The sequence below is a fragment of the Calidris pugnax genome, unplaced genomic scaffold (assembly GCF_001431845.1).
Source record: "Calidris pugnax isolate Ruff unplaced genomic scaffold, ASM143184v1 scaffold38, whole genome shotgun sequence".
NCBI classification, from domain to species: Eukaryota; Metazoa; Chordata; class Aves; order Charadriiformes; family Scolopacidae; genus Calidris; species Calidris pugnax.
Window position 1 is genome coordinate 12,741,729 of NW_015090995.1, and position 23,338 is coordinate 12,765,066.

General features: G+C 48.7%; 1 protein-coding gene across 9 annotated transcripts in view; it reads right to left on the reverse strand.

Annotated features, from left to right (window-relative positions):
* Window positions 1–16,364: 16,364 nt before the first annotated feature.
* AMOT (angiomotin) overlaps window positions 16,365–23,338 on the reverse strand; it is a 66,335-nt gene continuing 59,361 nt past the window's right edge. For all 9 annotated transcript variants that reach the window (XM_014955241.1, XM_014955243.1, XM_014955242.1 and 6 more), the window contains exons 11-13: window positions 22,619–22,851; window positions 21,567–21,791; window positions 16,365–20,526 (exon numbers count right to left, since the gene is read on the reverse strand). In XM_014955241.1, the coding sequence (XP_014810727.1) occupies window positions 20,426–20,526; window positions 21,567–21,791; window positions 22,619–22,851 (559 nt within the window). In that variant the 3' untranslated portion in view covers window positions 16,365–20,425. The remainder of the gene's footprint in view (window positions 20,527–21,566; window positions 21,792–22,618; window positions 22,852–23,338) is intronic.

Genomic DNA, 23,338 nt, shown 5'->3' on the forward strand with positions numbered 1-23,338 from the left:
CTGGAGCTGGGTGGTGGTGGGGGCTTTGACGTGCTGATCCGGCCGGTGGAGCATCCCCGGTGCCAGTGCAGCGCTGGGTACCCTGCCCTGGCTGAGCACACGAGGGGGGGACCTGGGCATCGAGGGCATCCCTGTCCCTGCCCAAACCAGCTTTTCCCTCACTCCTCTGCCCGCTGGGGTGAGCAGCCCTGGTGCCACCCTCCCCATTGGTGACAAAGCGCCTTCTCCCTGTGTTGGGAGGTGGATCTGCTCCCACTTCGCCCTCGCTTCCCACGAGCGCTTCTGCGCGCGAGCGTTTGGCAGGGCTGTGCACGGAGATGGCAACTGTTCAGAAAATACTGCGGAGTATTCACATTCTTCACTCCACAATCACAAATATTCCCCCTGGAAACAGTTGGAAAAGGGTTACATGAAGCCGACTAAGGATGGAAAGTGAGAGAGCCTCATCGTGGCAGTTCAGGAGCATCCTCTAATGATGGGGGGGGAAGGAAAACTACCTCTTCCCCCTACCCTAGGAAGAGGCCTTTGGATGTGGTATTTCTCTTTCTGTCCCCAAATGCCAGCCCTGGCTGCCCACCCAGGGAGCCTTGGTGCCACCCTTGGGTCTTGTGTCCCTTACAGGTGGAAAAGAGAGAAGGTTCCCCCAAGTCCCACCTTTCCTGAGCCATTTCCACCAGAGATGGCTTTTTTGTGCCGAGGAAGCTGTGCTGCTGGCCTCCCTTCTGCCTTCACCTTTGTACTCACCATCACTACTTTTTCCCTAAATCCTGTGCTCAGCCAGGCTCAAAAAGTGAGAGTTCAGATCCTAGAACAAGCTCCTCCTGGGATGTGCCCCAGCATCCAGCTGGCCCCAGTGATGCCTCCTGGCTGTCTCAAGCTTTGGATGGATCCCACCCAGACACCCCACGGGGTCTCCCATCCACCTGCCCCTGCAAAGGCTGAAGTTTTCATTTTGGGGTGGTAATTTTCATTAGGTCGCATTTTTTTCCACCAAAAAGCTGAAGGTCACCAGCGGGTGGGGTTGAGGACATTATGCAGCAGCTGTGTTCACTGGTGGCCGGCTTGTGGGTAAACGAGGCACAGGCAGTGCTTGCTCCTGCCAGCCACTGATTAGGCCGTTGCTTGGTGTATAATTAACCTCACGCTAACAAAGTGTGCTGCAGCAGTGGTGACGGTGGTGGGTGGCCCTTTCTCTGCCCCTGTTTTCAGCCTCACGACAAGAAAGATATTGAGGTGCTGGAGTGGGTCCAGAGAAGGGCAAGGAAGCTGGTGAGGGGTCTGGAGCACAAGTCTTGTGAGGAGAGGCTGAGGGAGCTGGGGGTGTTCAGCCTGGAGAAAAGGGGGCTGAGGGGAGACCTTCTCGCTCTCTACAACCACCTGAAGGGAGGCTGTAGCCAGGTGGGGGTCGGTCTCTTCTCCCAAGTAACAGGCAATAGGACAAGAAGAAATGGCCCCAGATTGCACCAGGAGAGGTTTAGATTGAATACTAGGAAAAATTTCTTGACCAAGAGGGTTGTCAAGCAACAGGCTGCCCAGGGATGTGGTGGAGCTGCCATCCCTGGACGTATCTAAAAGATGGGTAGAGCTGGGGTGTGTGACAGGAACCTGAGCCCAGCATGGGAGAGCCACCACAGCAAGGAAACCTCCAACTGTCTGCTCCCTCATAACAAGGTGTCAGCAAGGAGGAAAATCTGCTCAGGTGTGTATTGACTCTGGTTTAGGTTGCCAGGTCCCAGCCTTTTGCTTTATTTATGGGTTCAGCTGATCTTATATTATGTCAGCACGGGGACCTGTTTGTGGGGAGGCTTTCTGCTGGTCCTGCCTCTCGCTCTGCCGTCTGCTGCGGCCGCTGCCGGCTGCAGGCACCCCGTGCTGAACAGAGAACAGCAACGCACTGAGCTGGGGACAGGGACAAACCCATGCTCTTCCAACCCATCCAAGATGCTGAGCGAGTAGCAGCTCTCACTCTGGGTCCGTTGGTCTTGGGCATTTAATACTGCAAGGGTAGTTTAAATACCTCCTGAGACAAGTGATGTCTCCTGGCCACAGAGGGTGGGGAATGATGCGTAGGTGGCAGAGGTGTCCCCTCTGCCCAGCAGGGCTCCTCAGCTTGCAAAGGACTGCAGATTTCCCCAAATTGCATCACTGCTCAGAAGTGCCTGTGAATAAACCCGGCCTGTGCTCCAACGTTCCGTGGAGCGCTTTGCACACACGCTGTCCCTGCAGTGTCTGCAGCAGGCGTCCCTGCCTGGGGGCTGGGGAGGGGACACTGCTGGTTTTGGCCCCTCTAAGGACCGTTCAGCCTCCCTGGAGCAGACCTGCAGTGGGTTCTGCTGCTTCACAGCGGGAGCTGAGCGCAGGGTAAGACGCAACCTGCGGCGTAAAATCCTCTTTCTATTCCCAGCCCTGCCAGGAAGCTTATTGCTCTGATTTCTCCTGGAATTGATCCGTGGCACAGACTGTGGGCTGCAGCATGTGTGCTCCTACGAGTGAGCAGGGACTAAATGACTCGGTGATGCTCCTGCTGAGCATCATCTTCCCTGTCCTTCATCACAAGCTGGATTTTTCCCAGGTGGAAAAGAGGGCAAAGCAATCAGCAAAAGCCCAGCGAGCCTGGGATGAAGGAAGGAGAAGCAGAAACAGCTGATGTGCCTGGGACAGCCTATCACTCCTGATGGCCAATAAACATGCAGCAAATGGATCCAGAGGGAGGTGAGACTGTGTTAGGTCTGGGGTTTCATGGCCCTGTTTTCTCAGCATGCTGGCCATGCTCAAGGCCAGGCTGGATGGGGCTTTAAGCAACCTGCTCTAGTGGGAGGTGTCCCTGCCCAAGGCAGGGGGGTTGGAACTTGATGATCTTTAAGGTCCCTTCCAACCCAAACCATTCTATGATTGCTCTGACCCCAGAGTCATTGCTCCCCCCACAGCCCCTCTGCCAACTCACCTGCTGCCCAGAGCCACCCCTGCCTGCTGCAAAGCCCATTCCTCACCCCAGAGTGGGCAGCACGTGTGGGTAGGTGGCCGGGAACCGCACGGGTTGGGCACGTGTCCCGGGGCACCCGAGGGCAGAGCACCCCAGCTGGGGGAGGATGTGACGGGGTTTGGTACCCAGCCACGGCCTCCGCTCCTGCATCCTCTGCTCTGACCACCACATCCCTGCGTGTCCAACACCCAAACATCCAGAAAAACATTGGGAAGGGAAATATTTTGGAATAACATTTCGGAAGTGGCTGCGTTGGAGCTTCAGGACATCGTTGGGTGGGCTGGGAGCCCTGGCAGCAAAGTGCCTCGCAGCGCTGCTGGTTGTCCTTCCCGCCAACGGCACCGAGAGCCACGGCTCCAAGAGGAGTCTCCAAAACCAGCAGATGCAAGGGCAAAAGCCAAACAGTGCTCAGAGCTGTCGGCTTTGCATCTGGCTTCTGCTATGAAGGAAGTAATTAACAGGAATAATCACACAAGAGCAGCAGCACGCTTGGGAGTTGAGCAAGTTTTATCAACCCCAGCGTGCTGGACAGGGGGACGTTTGCCTTCACCGGGAGCAGTAATAGCAAAAAGCAGATGAATGCAAAAAAGCTCTGTAAAAGGAGAGACTGAGGCTCCAGGCAGAGCTTGGGGAGTTTCTGTCTACAACAGACACCGGGCTGATTTTTCAGAAGAGATTAAATAATCTAGTGGTGGCCTGGCAGGGAAGCAACACTGTAATTTTCTAAATCTTTCCCCTTGCAGAGCAGTGATAAACTTCCCCATTTATGATGTGGGGAAAGGATCAAAGCACAAAAAGCAAGATTAGGTGGATGAAAAGTTCCCCTGTGGGATTGCTGGCTGTCCCCATAGCCACAAAACAGAGTGGGGCCAGTCCTGGCGCCCAATACCTGTTGTCTCCTTTGCTCCCCAGCACAGTGACAGCTCCCCCTGCACTGGCACAAAACTCCTCCCCACCTGGGTGACATCTGCCTTGTCCACAAAGGAGACGAAAATCCCTTTAAATTTAAAGGAAAGCACTTAAAGCATTCCTGGGCGCTTGCAGGAGGGGCTCAGGCTCCCCTGTTTCTTGCTGACAGCCGCTTCTGCAGGGGGACACTCTCCCCACAGGCCACCCCAAGAGAGGACAACATCAGGCGCTGGCAGCGGGACCTGGGCTCCTGCGTGGGGACACAGAGCTTTTCAGGGACCGGCAGGGAGTGGCAGCTGCTCTGACTCATCAGGTTTGCACACAAGACTTGCAGATGGATGTTAAAGGCATTTAAGTTTTAATTTTTTATGGTGTCTGACAGTTTATTTTTTAACTAAAGCTGCGCTTGAGCAAGAAGGACTGGAGCTGGTTTTTCTACGGCTGCTCTGCCCAGGCAGATGCTCGTGGTCATATTTCACCCATCAGGTTTGGGAATGGAGTTAACTGCAGCTGGTCACAGTGGTGTTCCCCAGGGCTCAGTACTGGGGACAGTTCTGTTTAATAATGATCTGGAGGAGGGGATCAGTAAGTTTGTAGAAGACACCAAGTTGGGTGGGAGCATTGATCAGCATGAGGGTAGAAAGGCTCTACAGAGAGATCTGAATGGGCTGGATCGATGGGACAAGGTCAATGGTGTGAGGTTCAACAAGGCCAAGTGCTGGGTCCTGCACTTGGGTCACAACAACTCCATGAACGCTACAGGCTTGGGGTGTTCAGCCTGGAAAAAGGAGGCTGAGGGGAGACCTTATCACTCTCTACAACTACCTGAAAGGAGGCTGTAGGCACGGGGGGGTTGGTTTCTTCTCCCAGTAACAGGCGATAGGACAAGAGGAAATGGCCTCAAGTTGTGCCAGGGGAGGTTTAGATTGCTTCAGGACATCAGGATATTAGGAAAAATTTCTTGACCAAAAGGGTTGTGAAGCATTGGAACAGGCTGCCCAGAGAAGTGATGGAATCAGCAACCCTGGAGGTAATTAGAAGATGTGCAGATGTGGTGCTGAGAGACATGGTTTCATGGTAGACTTGGCAGTGTTAGGTTAACTATTTGACTTGATGATCTTAAAGGTCTTTTCCAACATAAATGATTCTATGATTCTATGAAAAGGAGTGGGATGGCCTCTGGGGGCACAGCCCTATCCTATTTATTTTAATAAAAATGCTCAGTGACATTTGTACTGAGTTGATTTTCTAAGAAAAAGGAAGTGAAGAAACTCCTCCAGGCTCCATTGCATCCAAGATACCAGATATAACAAGTCATGAAAACCCATCCTTTACACTTACAAATGGCAACGCACGTGGCATATCCCTGGAACGGGGAAGAGGGTGAAAAACCAGCCCAGGGCACAGCAGCAGCTGCAGTCACAGGTAACCACGTGTTAGCAAATCTGAGTGGTGAATTGTTTGGCTGCCCCAAGCCTGTGGCTGAGCCTAAGACATCAGGGACCCCCGGACCTCACTGTTCCAACCCAAACCAGCAGCTACTGGGGAAACTCACCTCCTGATGCAGAGGCCGCTGTTTGGATCCAGCCAGAGCTGACCTGACCCATTTCTGGGAAAGAGAAACCGAAAAGCCCCTGTTTTGATGGACTGAGATGTTGCGGTGGTGATTGCTGAATGGGTCCCTCCTTGCTTTGCTTTTCACAGGAGCCCCGCTCTCTGCCAGTCGCTAAAGCCAGGCATAAAAGCAGACTTAATTATGTTAGCAAATGGCTCCCAGGAAATAATTGCCTCTTTTATGGAAGTGACCTCATTAGGCACTGTTAAATTGGGCAGTAACGGAGACATCTGGTGTCTCTGACATCACTGCACCAGCAAGGGATGGGATGCAACCACGTCCCTGCTGTTATTCCCAGGGTTCAGTCATGGGTTATTTTCCTGTCCCTACAGTCTGATCTTAACATGTGTGGCCAGGTCTGTGCCGAAAGAGGTAGAAGTGCCTGGTGCTGGTGTAGGACAGTCAGTGCCAGGGATATGTGGGACCAGTTCCTGGTCTGGGAGACCGTGAGTCCCACACAGACCCGCTACTCAGTGGGCTTTAACAAAGGGGAGATGGAAAAACACAGATGAAATCCTGAAGGATCCACCTGAAGGACTGCCTAGGCTGAAAACACATCTCAATCAATAACCAAGCAACATAGCATAAATAGAGATAATTAATTACTTCTTACTGTATTATTTATTATCCTAATGATTTGTTATTTTCTATAATGGTTCATAATCTTCTACTTGCTCCCTTCTATGGCCCTTCGTGCTTGGTGACTAGTGAACTTCCAGCCCTGGGCAAATGTCTCACCAGGGAAAACTAGTTCTCCAAAGATGGCAGGAAAGCTCTTCGGTGTTCAGCACACCAGCAGGTCACCCTGTTTCTGACCCGGGGTGGATGATCAGCCCCTTTCTTGGGGGGTAACTGGTGGTTGTACCCAGCCATGCTGGGTGGCACGCACTGGGCTGTGCTGCTGGGGCTCTCACTGCTCCCCAGCCTGACTCATGTCCTACACCTTCAGCTGCAAATGGTTCTCGGAGGGAAAACCAGTGGATGCACCTGGGGGGCAGAAAGAGCCCAGACACCTTCCTTGTAAAATCTGAACCCGTATTTGCAGAAAAGTTGTTACCTGGGAAACTGGAGGCAGAGGGTGGGCAAAGGGACGAGCCCCTCTTTAGCTGGAGGCAGGATGCAGCAGCTACAGTACATCAGAGGTCTTCAGGTGAAAACTTGCTGCTGGCTCCTGGGGCAGCTCAGTAACCTGCAGAAAGCAGAGATGGAAATTAGAGAGGAAAAGTGCCTAGATATGTGTGAGCACGCAGAAACAAAGCTGGAAGGTGACTCTTGCTTTTCCCCATCTCCCGTCACTGAGACTGAAATAAGCTGTGATTATATTTTATCAGAGAAAACTGGCAATATTTGCCATACTATCTGGTGGGCAGGGCTGTGAGCAGTCCCCAGGGCTGGAAGTGCTCTCCTTTCCTAACACAACAAATGCAATTTGCTGTGTCCATGGCTGGGGACTGCCTGGAACAGCTGTGGTGCTGCGTGTGGCAGCGCTCCGCTCGTGTCACTGCTCTTGACCATGTTGTGCCACGATGGACACTCTGCCCAGCCGCCGGGGAGGCTGATATTTGCTCTTTCCTGGCTTGAAGCTGCTCCAACCTCACCCATCCTCATCAGGACCCAGCTGGCACAGGGCACTCGGCCACTGGCTCCTGGCTGAAAGTGGCCAAATCTGGGGCACTTCAAGCTCAGCCCACCCCAGCACCCACCGCAGTGAGACAGCCTGCAAAGCCCTCCTTACCTGGCCAGTCACTCTGCCCTTAAAAAGACACTTCTAGTTCAGATATGATGGGAAAAGCCTTTTCTAGCCAGCTGGGAATAAAACAGGTGATTTAATTATTATTTTTCTACAGGTATGTGTGGCCCCCACAGGACACAGACGCTGGTGTTGGGGCCGATGGCAGAGCTGAGACACGCTCACCAGCTTGTCCTTCTGCTCCGTGCTCCCGGAGCACAGCACCGGCTCCCCGCAGAGATGCTGCAGCAGCAGGGAGACGCCGTATCCCCTTGCACAGCCAACCAGCGGGTTGCAACACAAAAAGGGTGCTGAGAAATAACATCAGGCTTGAAGCATTATTTCTTCCCAGGCAGGATGCACCACCAAGGGTTGCTGGCAATAAAGCCAGCTGCTCCATGAGCCACAGTTTTCCCAGTGAGCTCCGGCAGCCGGGGCAGAGGCGCCTCAGCAGAGCTGCCAGCGATTGCCATCTAGAGGCTTTTGAGAAATGAGTGGTCTCCATCCCACAAACACAGCCCGGGACGGGCAGCACCCGACAGGGGTGGCACAGGGTGGCTCACCCCAAGGCTGTGGGTGGCCGTGGTGGCCCACGAAACCCACCACAGCTGCTGTGCTCCGGCCCTGAGCACCTTGGTGGCTGGGATGGGGCTAGGAGGCTGCAGCAGCAGTGAAGGCACTGACTTCAGGCTGGATTTGGCCCATTCCCCTGCAATGGACCCCAAGGGGCTGCAGGGAGAAGAGACAAACCTGGGTTTAGTCACAGCAGCAGGGATGCTTTCATGTGTCCTGCAGCAGGGATGCTTTTGTGCTTGCTCCTGAGCCGTGGACAGCCCATGTAGCTTAATGTCTCTGCCCAGGGGTGGTTTGTGAGCTCTGCTTCATGAGATGGCAAAGTGCAAAGACGCTCCAAAAAAGATTAAGTTGCACAGATGCAACTGCCAAAAATGCATCATTTCAGTACTGCATCACTTGTAATGTTTCTTTTGTGTTACTGGGACAGACCTGCATCTGTCCTCCTGCAGTCTGTCTTGCCTCCTGTTCTCAGGTTCCCACGTGCTTGGTGAGAGAAGGGTGGGGGTTTGTTTTGATTATTACTAAAGTTAATTGCATTTTTAGTTTCCCTGCTTCTTGCTCTTCTGACAGAGCCCCAGGCTGCTCTCCTGGGACAGCGACACATTTCATGCCTCCTTCAGACCAATATTTTACAGCTACATGTAACCCAAGAAGGCACCAATTGTTTTCAGAAGCACAAATGAATTTAATAAGGGTCCCAGCAAGGTTTTTGAAACCAGGCTGCCTTGTCGCACCTCCAGCCCCTCAGGCTGCATTTTCTCATCGATCTGTTTATCGCTTCTGCTGAGAGCACTGTCCATCACCAGCACCAGAATCCAGCCCGCAGCACAGAGTGGACACTGATAGCACTATTTAGGTGATAAATGAGACGTGCTTCTCATTCAGCATGTTTATGAAGCGTGAAATACTTACTTTTTTAAAGCGCTGTTGTCTAGGAAGGTCAGCAGCCTTTATGTTTCTTGCTATAGGTTGTGCTGAGCTGCAGGTGGAAATGCCCTTGTCCAAACCCAAAGGCTGCTGCTAAACTTTGGTATTTTGCTTGAACCTGTTTGGGATAAATGCTGCTTTCCAAAACCCCGAAGGGCGGCTCCAGCAGGTGCTCTGCCTCGGAGCAGTGAAGCGCTGGCTTCAAAGGTGCTTACCCAGCCAAGCACGAAAAGCTGCAAGTTAAGATGAGCTGGTGTCGCTGCCACCTCTGTCTGGAGGGACGAGGGACCTGTCCCGGGGCGGGAGAAGCAGAGGTGCTGGGAGAAAGTGGGGGGCCAGAGAAGAGCCCAGGGCTTGCAGGGGAAACAAAAAATTGGAAATTTTGGCATTTTTTAGAAGTAAAGCAAAGCTGGAGGAAAGAAGAGGGTGAGGTTCAGTGGAGGAGCAGAAATGATGTGAAGCCAGAGGAATAGGTAAGTGCGAGATAAATAACAACAGGAGATCTGATGGCCCCTGACAATGATACCTTAAATTAGCCAGAAACCCTGTGTTTGGGAAGCACAGCCACTTTTTATATCATCTCTCACCAGGCTGGAGATGTCTTTCTAAATTATGCTTTTCTGTGAAAATCGTGAGGGAAACCAAGAAGGGATTATTATTTTTTTTGCAAAATGCTCTGGCAGTTCCACCTTCCCTCCACCCTGGCTGGTTCAAACACACCATCCCCAGGAGCCGCAGCCCAGCCAGGACACAAGGCACCTTTCCAGGGAAATCTCTGCTCCTGGAGCGGTCCCACCTTAGAGGCTTTAGGAAATTTTACAAGAGGAACTTAAGATCTTCAGCAAAGTTTGGGATTGGGATAAAACGCACCCAGTGCTGTGGGATAACTACTATGGCTGGCTTAAAACAAAGACCAGCAATGCACACATGTGGAGACAAAGCGCCAGTGAAATGTTTAACATTAACCCAGAACACAACTTTCTTGGAATCCATCCCTGACCTCCCCAAACATGTGGTTTCGTTCCTCCCTTCCTTCGCATTGAAAAAGAAAAAAAAACCAAAAACAAACAAAAAAAGGAGGAAAAGGCCCAGCAGGCTCAGAGGGGCTTCTCCAGCAGTGCCTCCAGTGCAGCCACCGCAGACAAGGGACACTTGGCGTGACCTGTCCCAGCTCATTCCAGTCTGCCTGATGGGCTGGACACTGGAACACGTGGCTTTTCACTGGTCCGATGCCTGAAAGCTGGCTAATGCCCACGGACAGACCTGCCTGGCGAAGGACGGGCTGAGCTTTGTGCCATTGCAAGGAGGAGCTGGGCAGAGCATCTCCTTGTTGGCATTGCCTGGATCAGGCATCCCCAGTGCCCTGCACCCCTGGTGTATAGTTATAAAGAATAAACACACACGTCCAGCATTGAAGCCTTTCCCGACACATGCGCAGCGCGGTGGGTTCAAGCCTGGTTTGCTCAGCCCTTCCATAAGCAGCTTTTTTTTCTGCCCAAGCCTGGGGAGCCGTTCCTGAAGCCGCAGCATCACTGGGGGGTGATGGCAGCGAGTGGCCGCACAGGAGGGGAGCTGCCGGGGCAGGGCTGCTCAGCCTCACCACACCGTGTGTCTGAAATGCAACAGAAACTGAGCTTTCATCCTCTCAACAGGCTGTGGGATGGGCTAAATTCGGATTTTGGGTTTGTAACCACAGAGTCACAAGCGAACTCAGCAGCACTCACCTGGGGATGGACACGGGGGAGAGGAGACGCCACCCACCGTGTCCACACAAGTGTCCTGAAACTGTCCTGGCTCTCCAGGTTAAACCTGAGTTTTATTGGTACCACATGGCTACGCCGGCTGCTGCAGCTTTAATTTGTATTGTTTACTTAGTCAGCTTTAACCTCCTCATTTTCCACTCGCCGGTAATTTGTGGTTGGCACTAATGCAATTACGTTGCAATGATTATTTCCTTCCAGAGTTAGGATGCAAACATTTTCACGTGCTCTCAAATTGCTGGAAGCACTCAGGCATTGACATGGGGAAGTTTCTACCACGGAGGGACGGCAGATGATGCTCACCACAGCCAGCAAGAACCTGCGGCACCTGGGGAGAGCCCAGGGCAGGACTGGGGGCTCGAAGGGGACAAGGTCCCACCTGCAAGGACAGCCAGGGGATGGACCTGTGGGGAAGGGGTGATTCCCTGCAGCTGGTGAGAGAGTGGCACCTGCCCCAGAGCCTCAGCAGAAGGGGTGGGTGTTTGGGGACAGGCACAGTGCAAGAGGTCAAACTGTTTGGCTGTGGGAGACTGTCTCACGTGTTATTGAGTAGCCTAGAGCTGGACAAGCTGCTCTGGAGGATGTTGAAATGGTGGTGTGTCTTCTGGAGCCCTCCATGTCTGTCCCATACGCCCCGGGCTCTGAGTGCTCACCCTTCATCTTAACCCTGAGCTCACTGGGTTGCCACAGTGGGGAGAGCAGGACTAGTGAATATACCTGTTTTCTTCCATTCTTCTTTGTCTTTTCTTCTGGTTCTTGGCCCTGAGGCACCCCAGGAAATCCTCCGTCCCAGCGCCACGATGGGCTGGGTTGCAGCAGCAGTGGGTGATAGTACAGTATGTCCACAAGAGGCTGAGGCTTGGCTCTACTGCTAAGAGACTTGCCAAGGGTTAACAAATCCAAAAGGAACTCCCTCTTCAAATGACAGAGTGGGAAATCCCTTAGCTCAGAGCCCTGAAACCCGCTGTGCTTCACTCCTTATCCTTAAGGTGCCTTTCACCTTCCTCACTATAGAGCGTGGCCATACTTTACTACCTAAATCCCCTTTCGCTCCCTGCAGACAGAGCGATAACAACCTCATTGAGCAACAAACCTGGGCAGAACGGCTTTCTCCCAGCCTGTCCTGGACCAAAACATCAGCACCTTGGCCGAGCTCCACCTGGAGGACCTCACACATCACCAAGAAAGCACCTTTCCTTGCCCACTTTGGGACACACACCGAGGCCAGCTGAAGGCAAGTGGCCTGAGATGTGATGGGCATGGTCGGAAATGTGGGCACAGCCCTTGAAAGCCTCAGCCTGGGCAGCTGCTGGTGCACTAACTCCAACTTTTAACCCTCCACAGCTGAGTTATCCACGATGCAGACTTAGAAGCAGTAAGATCTGCCTAGAGAGAAGGGCTGGAAGACTTAATTAGCTGCCTGCTGGCACTTAGCAATTACTGCTGTACGGTATGCCCCAATTATGGTACCATTAACTTTAGTTCTCTGGAAATTCAGTGATTAATAATACTAATAATTCTACTGACCTCAAAGTAATTGCGGAACATTAAAGGAGAAAACTGTTTCTAATTAAGCAATTCCCAATCCTTCTGTTTTCTCTTTTTCCAAGCCTCTGGTGCCCTCTCAGCTGTCCCAGCACGGGGCTTGCCTGGCTGGGGAGACGGGACCCACACTGGGGCAGAAACTGCTTTGTTCCCCCCCTGGAAGTGACATTCCTGGAACTATTCAGCATCTAAAATACCAAAGCCTGTGCAAACCATAATCCTGTGCTCTGTAAATGACTTCTGACGGGAAACTTTGTTTCACTGCCTGATTAAGCCATCAGAAGGAGACCCAGCAGCCTCCACTAGCCCCTGAATGCGTTGCTGCAGGTTGGAAAGCAGCAGAGATGCTCAAACACAACCTCCCTTGCGCTTGCTCAGAGCTGGGGTCTTTCCATCAACTCAGGATTTAATCATGGAGATGAATCAAAAGGGTAAGCATTTCCCACTAGGGAAGCTCTTGAGGACGATACCAGGGTCCGGACAGCTTTCAGCTTTGTGTGGGGAAGGCAAAGGGATGGGAATGAGTTGAATGAAGATGAAAGTTTATCTGGAAAAAACCCATCAACCGACCTACCACATTTTCTGAGCCTTTCCCAGAGCAGGATGGGCTGAAGGGAGCGTTCCTGGAGCACGCAGGGTGCCAGATGCAGCAGCCGCACAGCCCTGGTCAGAGGCTGCCCCTTTGATGCTGGTTGCCTCTAGGAAGAAAATGCTCATGGTTTCCTCTTCCTTCTGCTGCAGACAGCACCAGGGCTGGGGTCAGGGCTGGGCGGGCAGCGAGAAGAAACCCAGCCCAGGAGCTGCTGGTGGTCACGCCGAGAGCTTTCCCAAGCAGGGAACCCAGCAGAAACGTTTCCCTCCCAAAAGCGGGCACAGCCTCTCCCTGGGGGGTGCTCACAGAAAACCCAAAGCCTTTCAAATAAAGGAAATAAAAATCCTGCAGTTTGGAGGTGCAGAAAGGGCTGGGTGCCTTTGGGGTTGCTGCCGTGTAGCATCATTGCCGGCTGGCAGGGCTCTGCCTCAGCCTCGGGCAGCCCCAGCGTGTGGCTTCCTCCTGCCAACCTCCAAAAACTGTAATTTAATAAAAATTGATGCTAGCTCTTGTGATATGAATGCGACGCCTTTCGAAATGAGAAACAAATGGAAGTAGTCCAGCCCCAGCCTGCGCTGGGTGCTCGCAGTGACGCTGCGGGAGGCCTGGAGCAGAGCGCAAAAGCAGCCTAGGTGAGCCCCGTTAACTCTGAAACCTAACGAGGAGAGAGGCCAGGTGCTGCCCAGCACCCTGCTGAGGGCACGGCAGCGCAGCGGGGATGAAGCCAGGTTGTGCTCAGTGCAAGAACAGCCACAATAGCCCTGTCTCCACATGCTCCTTCGGCAGGAGGCAAAGTCCTGCCCTGTCCTCTCCTGCTTTGGCCATCAGTAAGGGAAAAGCAATCATCCCCCCCCCAAAATACTGAAATAAAGAACTGAAATGCTGCAGATAGAACTGTTTCTTTCTTATCATGTTTCTGTTCTAAAATGCAACAAAAGAAAACAGACTGGTAGAGAAATAATGAAGTTCCAAAACTGACAGATTATGTTTTGAAAATGACTAGGGATGAAAAGAAAATTTCATCTTGAACAATGAGGTTCTCAGAATTACCAGCTTTCATATATTGTATGTATTTATGCGTGTATGTATGTATTTATGTATATAAAAAGGCCTTCTATTTAAAGGTTAGTGCTCCTTTTGGCAGGAGATCAATGAAAATTTTCCTCTAAAGTTTACCTCCAAGATACAAAGTGAGGATTGTCTCATTCAAACATGTCACCGTATGTAAATATCACTTTAAAGGCACCTTTATGAGGCCAGCCTTTTGCTGCCATTTTATATTACTCTTTCTTACAAATTTCAGAGAAAGGTGATATATATTCCGGAATATAAAATGCTCAAATTTTGTCTTGGGGAGCAGGAAGGGGAGGCAGAGAGTCATCTCCAGAAACATCCTGCATTATTATAGAATTTTGCTTTTCTTCATAGCTATTTAAAAGGAATGATAAGCAATGCTTTGCAATAAATAAAATTGTACACCTGGTAGTGCAATATTTGGGACCTGTTTTAACTTCTAACTCCTTTCCAGCACCCCTGGGAGCAGCAGGACTGTTGGTAGCAGTCAGCTGTTTCCCCAAAGTTGGATTTGGCCAGGTTTTGGAGCAAAGGGACTCTTTCATTTAAAGGCTGAGGTAATTGACAGGAAAAAAAAAAACCCAACCCCAAACAACCTTTTAATCTTTTTCTCCCCTTTCAAGCCCCAAATCTTGGCAGGGTGAGGAGCAGAAGGTGGGATTGAAGGAGATGTCTTTACCACGCATGTGTCCAACAGATGAATCCAGCAGAGCGGCAAGCTGGAAGGGACACCCTCTGGGAGATGGTTATGTGCAACTGGACTGGTCAACACACTTCCAGGAAAGGTAAGGGATGTGAAAACCCAAATTACCCCCCCAGAGTCACAGCCAGATCTTTGCAGGCTGCCTGATGTGGGTGTTTGGCTCCAGCCACACTGACCAGCCCTCGTGCTAACAGGGGCGTTGTGAAATGTCCAAACCCTCCCCTCACACCCGCTTGCAGCCGGGCCACAGCTGGTTTGTTAATCCAGCTATTAGCAAGCCTCTGTAGCTTTTTTTTTTGTGTGTGTGTGTCTGGCTGTTTTTTGGTTTTTTTTTTGTCTCCTTGTTTCTGCTCTGGTATGCCAGAGAGATTTATAGAAACAACATCAAAAGGCTGAAGGGATAGGGGGTGGATGTGCTAAACTGACCACTGGCCCCCAGATGTATCAAGCTGGTATTTATCACAGCACCGGCAAGCAGGGGAGGTGACAACTAGGTTAAGATCAAATTCAAAAGTCAACAGTGGAAACGCATCAAGGCTGACCCCTTTCAACCAGTGATCTCTGCTCCCTCCCTCTGACAGCGTGAGGAGGGAGGAGAGAGAAACCGGAGGCAACGAAACGCACTGAAATACATGAACAAAAAGCACACTGGTCTGTTGAAGACTGTGATGTGGAAAGTACTCACATGACTGCAGGTCACTCACGTGCTGTTACCCTTAGACATCTGAAAACCGGTCCAGCTGCCAAAGGAGAGTGGCTGGCACTGCCACCGCAGCTCAAAGTTAGGGTGAGGAATTGCTGTTAATCTGATTATTGAGAAGGTGTGCAGGCGCCGAGTTGTGTGCAGCTGCAGGGCCCGGCAGAGGATAAAATAACAAGTGATGCTCAAGGGAAGAGATGGAATGACAATTATTTTATCTTGCAAATCTCCAGGTAGGCATTGAAAACTTAAAGACATAGGCCAAGCAGCAGCAAGGACTGCATAAGATGAAGATTGGTTTTGTTTTAGAATCAATAAGGTTTTCATACTAAGATAATTTAGTGCAAAACAAGCAAATCAGTAGAAAAAATTGAAAACACAGGGTCCATTCTTTAAAAACACACAAAATATTTTTATAGCTAACTACAAACAACGATAGACATTTACAAGATCTCTTAGTGCGTATTTACACTTACTTTTTTGTTTTCTTTCCTAGAATTAAAGCTGCCATAATCTTCAAAGACTTTAGGGCTGTTTCAACAGCTGAATTACAAAACAGCTCAGTCACAAATTACAAAATAAACTTGATGGCTTAAATAGAGAGGAAAAAATAATCCACAATTCACTTCAATATAGATTTATATAGAAAAGATCATTCTCTTGACACGTGTTCTAAGTTTGTGAAATGGCAAACTTTTAGTACTTTAATGTATGCTTTGATATTTTGGACCCTAAAGAGGAAGCAGCTAACTGGTCACTTATTTCTCACCTTTTAGACCACAAGCCTGCTGAAAGGGAAACGGGGTTGAAGCCATTTGCCCCCCAGAGCTCCTCCTCTACAAGTGGAAGAGACCCAAATGACAGGACAGGAGTCCTGAGTGACACCTCTCGGGGATGAGTCCTGCTCCACAGCCAAAGCTAAAGGGCAGCTATTTCCCAGCTCTGCCCACAGGCAAGGCTTGGAAGCTACATTGCTCCAGACCGCTCTCCGGTTCTTCCAGCATCTCCACTTCTGACCCTGAGCACAGCCCAAGCTGAATGAAATCAAGTCTTCAAACACTTCAGAACTCAGAGCTCACACAGGTTCTGCTCGAGTTAGGAGGGCAGAGAGTTGCCTTTTTCTTAAACCTCCATAGTTGAGCACAGCCCTAACGGTATGGCTGCACAGCACGGTGCAAAACAGAGGGGTTACAATGCTTCTGAAAGCCTACGAGACGGTGGTGTTGGAAGTCAGACCAACTTACAGTAAGATCTTTTTGAAAAGAAATGTATTTTCTTCATAAATACAGTACAATTACATTTTACAATGTCTTTTAACTTTCTAGACATAAAAATGCTAGCTTTTAAAAAACAGTTCCTATACAAATACATGAAAAGAGATCCCCCCACCCCACAGCCCCTCACTCTTTCCACGGAGCAAACCCGTTGGCCGTGGCGTGGAGAAGCACAGTGAATCCCGGGCCAACCTGTGCCAGCCCTCGTGGGGAGGGAGAGAAAGCCACACCACCCCTGGGGTTTTGCTTGTCCTGACTGCCCCGAGGTTATGTTGCCACCACTGGATAAGCAATGGAAAAAGCACATCGTCCAGCCACGGTGGTGGGGATTCACTGTACGGGTGTCACGGCTCACGGGACACGGTTGTTACACGTCTCACGCACTGCTGGTCATCGGTGTGGGCTCCTGGAGCAGGAGGTGTCCTTGGAAATGGTTCTGGCCTCAAATCCTGCAAGTCCCCTTGCTCAGGCAACCTCAAAACCAAAGCAAGCTAATACCTGTTTTCAGCCTCTCACTCTACAAACTTGACAACAGAGGCAGAGACCACACAGAAAGAATTTCAGCCCCCGGACACTACTTGCTGACCTTGGCCACCCTTTGCAGACTCTTGGGGAGCAACTCGCAGATCCCCATGAGTCCTCAGACCACAGAAAACTGCTGCTCCAGACCCCACAAGAGCTGCCAGGTAGGAGCTATTTGAAGTTCAGAATAACATCGGGCCAGATGGGAACAAAAGCCTCTAGATCTCAGGCAGTTCCCCGAGCCATTAAATCTCAAAGGAACTGCCCAAGGGAAGGACTTGTGAGTTTGGCCATTTTGTAAGCAGTGAAAGGAAAGAGGAAAAATAACTAAATTTGATTTTCTTGTTTTGCTCTACAAAGGAGAATATGTGGCTTTCTTTATAAAAGCTACAATTCTGCTTCTAATACCCGAGTTTAAGAAAAACTCTTAGTCTAAAATTTTGGTTTGCAAAGAAGGTCATTGCAATCATTGTGTTAAAAATCACTTTCTACTTGAAATAAGCTCTACAGAAGGAAAAGGAACTAGGTGTGCAGTTTGTCTCCTTAAAGCAGTTCCTGTTTAAAAACAAAATAAAAATCTGTACAGAGAGACTGAAGACTATAGTACACATCTTCCTCAAAGCAAGCAGCTCTTTTACATTCACATCAGGATGGCTCTGAGGAAGCTCAAGGAAAACAATACATTCCTGATGGCTCCTAGTTTGTCAGCGCGGGAAGATGACCTCAAACTTCCATGTCAAAAGCAAAAGTTTTGGGGGTTCTACTTTTGGAAGAGCTACAAAATAGGGTGAAGAACCTGACCTAAACAATATAAAACTGCACCATCTTCTTCCAAATTTACTTCCATGGGCATAGAACTGCTAAGGCTCTTGCAACCCTGATGCCTTGGACTGTCAGAGACCACCTAGCTTCCATTTTTGGAGGAGATGGTTACTGTCCATAATCTGCATTTTATCCACAGAAAGCTATTATGTCCTTTTTTCTTTGTAAAAATAGATTACAAAGGCATTAAGTTTGAAAACAATGAGCTGCAAGGATGATAAACAAATTATTTTTACCTAGACCAGCTGAACAGCCAGCATCAATTGGGGAAAATCAGTTTTCTAAAACAGATTTTATCTGCAAAGGATCCAAATTTCCCTAGACGTTTTAGAATTAACGTGAATCAAGCAAGTTGGAACTGTTTATCCAGAGCCCTACAGCTGCAAACCTTCTTTCATACTGCTCAAACCACAAAATACAACATAAAAAATTATGCTGAAATAGCAGAAAGATGGACACCTTGAGCTAATCAGAAAAGCTTCTCCTGCATTTTCAACAACTGTGGAGGAGGAAGAGAAATCACTTCATATCATCCAGAGTGGGCATTACTTCATATAATGGGCTGGAATTAAGCCAAGAGAAATAAATGTAACACATTCTCGGGGATGAGAACGACGAGGCTGTGAACAGTTTGTCTAGAAAAAGGTGGAGAACTAATTCAGACAGATTATTAGAATACACTTGGGGAAGTTCTACTGCTCTGTCCAGAAAGACACTGTCCCATACGGCAGAGACATTCACAGCCTTAAAGTGCAGCTCTGAAGCATCTTAAGTAGTGGTGATAGAAGGAAGTTTGTGCTGCCTGTTAGAGCAGTCGCTGGTAAAGCCAGGCTATTCAGACCGAGTTCATATTTTATCCAAGGCATTTTGCCAGCTCTAACTTCTGTGGGTCTAGCAATACAGCCTGAAGAACACTAACAAGCAGCAAACCTGCTAGAAATGATGGGAAGTGTTTTCCTTGTTTTTCAAGTGATGATCAGTAGAAGACAAACAGAATCCAACTCATGGCTGCCCGTTAGGCACCACTGTGTCACCCGTGCAGCAGATGGAAGGCACCTCCTTTCACCTCCCAACCCTCCACTGGGAAACTCACATTACATCTCTTGGTCTGGTAAGGCCATTTCGATCGGACACCATAACAGCAGTGTCAACTAACTAGGAACTGAGGACCATTCACTCACTGGGGTCAATGATTAATTGCTGATTTTCCTTATTTCTGGGGTGAAATGAGCTGAAATGAAAAACTGGCTACTCTAATGCTGCACAGAAAGCTGGGATTAGCCAGATTCCCAACATGGAACCATTGGCTAATTAAATATTTTAACATTCAATTAAAAAAAAAGTAGTTTTTAACAGAAATTAATATTGAAGTATTTTAATAAAATGCAAAAACAGTAACAAAAAGATACTCATTTACTTCTGTTGGTCTTAGTATCTCCCTATAGCATCTGCAACCAAAGCATTGCTGCATCTGTGCTAGTTCCCAAAAATCTGAAAGTGAACCTGACTTAAATGTGTAACTTTCTTCCGTAATGCCTCTGGGACTTTCTTTAAGCTGCTCTCCCCAGTTTGATGAAGAAAAATAATGTTTTGGAAGGAGATAATTTGCCATCTGAAACTTTACACAGAGCTCCTCTTTAAAGCTCTGCTTCTGAGGCTTTGCTATATGAAAACAAATCTAGTATTTCTGAAGAAGAGGGACATACAAAGTAAACGGGCATTTGAACTATAGAAAACTCTGCTACGGAGCAAGATCTCGACCGATGCAGTAGATTTAAGTTGCTAACACTGAAAAGCAACAGGGCTTGCCACTTGCACTATGGTAAATTTGGAGTAGCTCCACTAAATTCAGTGGAATTACAATGGCAGAAATCTGATCTAACAGATCAGAATTGAGCCTGTAAACTCTCCTTTTTTAATTTACGTAAAACATGAATGCAATATATTATTTACTATCCACTGTATAAATTATTGAAAAAGTACTTAAGTATAAAAGTGTGGCAAATCTTTCAATGAAACTAAAAATGTGAAATGTGACATTAATCACCGAAGTAATTTTTTTTTAATAAAGAAATAAGACAATTAGGGAAGTAAAAAAAAAAACCAAAAAGCATTACCACACTGAACATGGAAATCTTTCCAGCCTATGAATGTGAAATACCTATTCTGAGTTCTTACATTGAGTGTAAAGAGAAAGCATAAAGGGAAATCTCCCTTGATCACAGCTCAAATTTCTAAAAGCTTCTCAGAACACCTCTGTTCTAAAACCATTAAAGGATGCTCACAACTAAGTCCCTGGTGCTGATCATTGTAAGGCCATTATGCCCATCTTACTGCGTTCAAGCTAGGCATTTAACCAACAGCTGTGAGAGTAGGTACTTGTGTTTAAGAGACTTTGAAAATACTGAAATGAAACACCAGATGTAGTGCACCTAAGTTCTTGTTTTTTCTCCAGATGTTACCAGATCCAGTATTTAAAAAATAAAGGGGGAAACTTTCAAAGAACAAGTGTTATGGGTTTTTATAATTTAGAACAAATTATAAATTAACCTGTCCATACTTTTGAGACATAATATACAAGAGCAAACAGCTGAGTGTTCTTTTATTACTCAGGTACTACATTTTTTCCCCAATAAAAATGTCTTTTAAAAATTTCTTGCTACTACATGCCAGCTCAGATCCTCGTACAGCCTTTCAGATGAGGTATTCTACCATCTCTCCATCTGGGAGGTCCTGCCCCATGGTCTGAACAGGAGCTTTTCTTTCAAGAGTGCTGGAGTGGAAGAGTGGCCCATCTACGTGATGAAGAAAAACAAGAGACAGACAATCAAAGGTGTAACTTCAATGAGGTTAGAAAAATGACATTAACATTTTAAAAGTCAGCTTCTGTCATTGGCCAAAAGACAGCTAACAACTCCTAATTTCATTTAAAAAAATTCAATTCTTCAGGTATGTAAGGCAGACAAATAAAGATATTTTATCAAATTCCCTTTGGGTATCTCCCACTGATACACAAGGGCGTATAAAACTGGAGTGACTGCATTTAAGCCAATGTAGTCAGTGTAGACTTTCACCACAAAACCTGTTCCCCTGTCTCCCTTGATACCCATTAAATAGCATAGCACGGGCAAGATGCACAGCAGACCAGCCAAATTCACTCTTCCATAAAGAACAACATAATTGTAATGTGTCTGTAAGTAAAAGAGGCAAGGTTGTGTAATCTGCATTGATTTGGCAGAGTGGTCTGGAAAATGAGCAGCTCTTGCCAGCTCAGAGCTCTGTGGGAAGCAAATGCAGCTTCTGTGACAGTCACTGTCAACTGGATCTACTTGTGCCAACACCAAAGTCGGTCCTGCGACTGGGACAGAACAATAACGAGACAGCTTTATCATGATAGTTACCTTTCCTCCTTCTCCCACCCCCTTATCTGAGTACACCTTGCTTTAATACCTACTAAAACGCAATGGCCAGTTTGTACAGCCCATTTTCATATGCTGTTTAAACCCTACATGCTACTCACAATTCAGAGTAGACACTGACTCAGAGACTATCCTGGATTTTGCATATACCTACTCCAAAACTTAAATCTCGTTATACCTCTCCATCCACTGTGTCCATGCTCATGCCACTGCTCTTAGGGCTTTTTTTCCCTTCAGAGTGTTTGAGATCCCTCAGATCATGGTCAAGCTTCCCTCTGAAACCCATCTGTCCTCACAAAAACTAAACCCAGTTTTTCTGAATGGAAAAACTGTCCCACAGGGCCTGTCCCGCAGAGCAGAACTGATGGCAAGTCAGTGGCAGGGAACCCTCTGGGAGAACCGCTGAGCTTCGTTACCTGTTTTGTCTGTGCTGTAGGCCAGGCTGGTGCTGGGGAGTCGTCCTGGTGTAGGAGCTGCAGTGGAAGATGCAGCTTTGCTCTGCTCGTTTCCCCGGTCAGTCTGGGTGCTGCAGTCTCTGCTGCCTGTTTTGGAGTGGGCTGACAGCAACGGTGTGGAAGGAAGGACAGGAGAGGGGGTGGAGGGAATGGATTCGGAGCGATATTCTGTTCCCAGCAGAACACCTTCAGGGAAAAAGGGGAGGAAATTTCACAATCCCAGAAAACTGATTGGTATCGGTTCTGCACTCTTTTGTGGTACTTGCTCTGGGATCTGAAAGAGCTCTGTGCTTCAGCAGACAGCACTATTTTACCTTTCTATCGCACCTTTCACCACTGGGTGCTGAAGCACCTGAAGAACAGCAGTATCCTCGTGCTGCTGCATGCCAAGATACGCAAGCAGGCACTAACACCTTACTTCCCCGTCTCTAAGCAGCAGCACATCTATGGCAGGGTAAATCTGCACACTCTGAAATCAGCTGCAACAGATTCTCATTTACATTTCAGGGTCTTTTAGTCTCACAGGGAGGGTCTTAACTACCCCCCAAAAATTAAATCACCTCTGATTTGCTCTGTTACAACTCGTTCTCTCTGAAAAATGGTGTTGAGCCATTCTAGACAAAAGTTATGTTAGTGCAGGCACAACACTACAGGACAGCAATCCTGATTCAAGGAGACTTAACACCTTCAGAGAGCTGAAACAACGCAGCTGAACGCAAGCGCTTGGGAACTCTGCAAACTATCTCTCAAATATCTCTGAAGTCAGGTAGCAAATTGGGAATAAGGGCTTACATATTTTAACGATAGAGCCTGGACATCAGAAGTCACTAGTTCCCAAAAGTGATTAAAACAAGCAGTTGTTCCAAATGTGTCCCATCGTGCCTGCAGTCAGCTTTAACCTCATGCTAGGCCAGATGATCTGTGTCCGACACCCCACCTTCCTGCTCCTGCTCCTGTCTCCCCTCTAAGCAGTGACTTGCATATCCGAGTTGCTGGTGTTATTTGAAAGTTACCTAGGCTGCCTTTCCAGCTCTTGTCCTCCCTCTTCTCCTCCAGGATGGGAGTGCTGCTCAGCGTTGACGAGTGGGACAGCAAGCCCGAGCCAGCATTCGATATGGACATCAGCGACTTGGCAGGTCTCATTGAGGAGATCTGGTCTGTCTTACCAGGCTCCTTCCGGGAGCGCTGCTGCAGGACTTTGATCATGGCGTCCTTCTCAATGATCTGAGCATGCAGAGTCTTGATCCTTTTTGAGAAGTACAAAGAAGAACAATGTACCTGTACTCCTGTCTCCTTGGACTGAGGCCTCAGTACCCCCATGGCTGTGACTAGGACTCCCTTAGGCATTTGGGGAGGCAGAGAGGATGCCAGTGAGCTTCCTGACCTGAACACGGGCTGCTCATAGCCCACCAGAGCAGATAATGCATGAGACTTCACACACACATGCACAGGAGCGCGGCACTCCATGAGATACACACCACCTTTGGCTACTGGAAGCTGCTCTAAACAGCCATGAAAGGGGCTTTGAGACAAAGCTGAGTTATGGACAGGCCATAAGACCAACAGAAAGAAGAAGATTAACACATTTTGGAGAGTCTGCACTGGACCTAACCCCAGGCCAAACAGTTCTGTAAGACTGTTAAGAGGTGGCTGGAGCCTGGGGTCTGATGAAGATGCCCTGAAGAGAGATGAGGAACAAGCTAGATAAAAAAAAAAAAAAAAAAAAAAAAAAA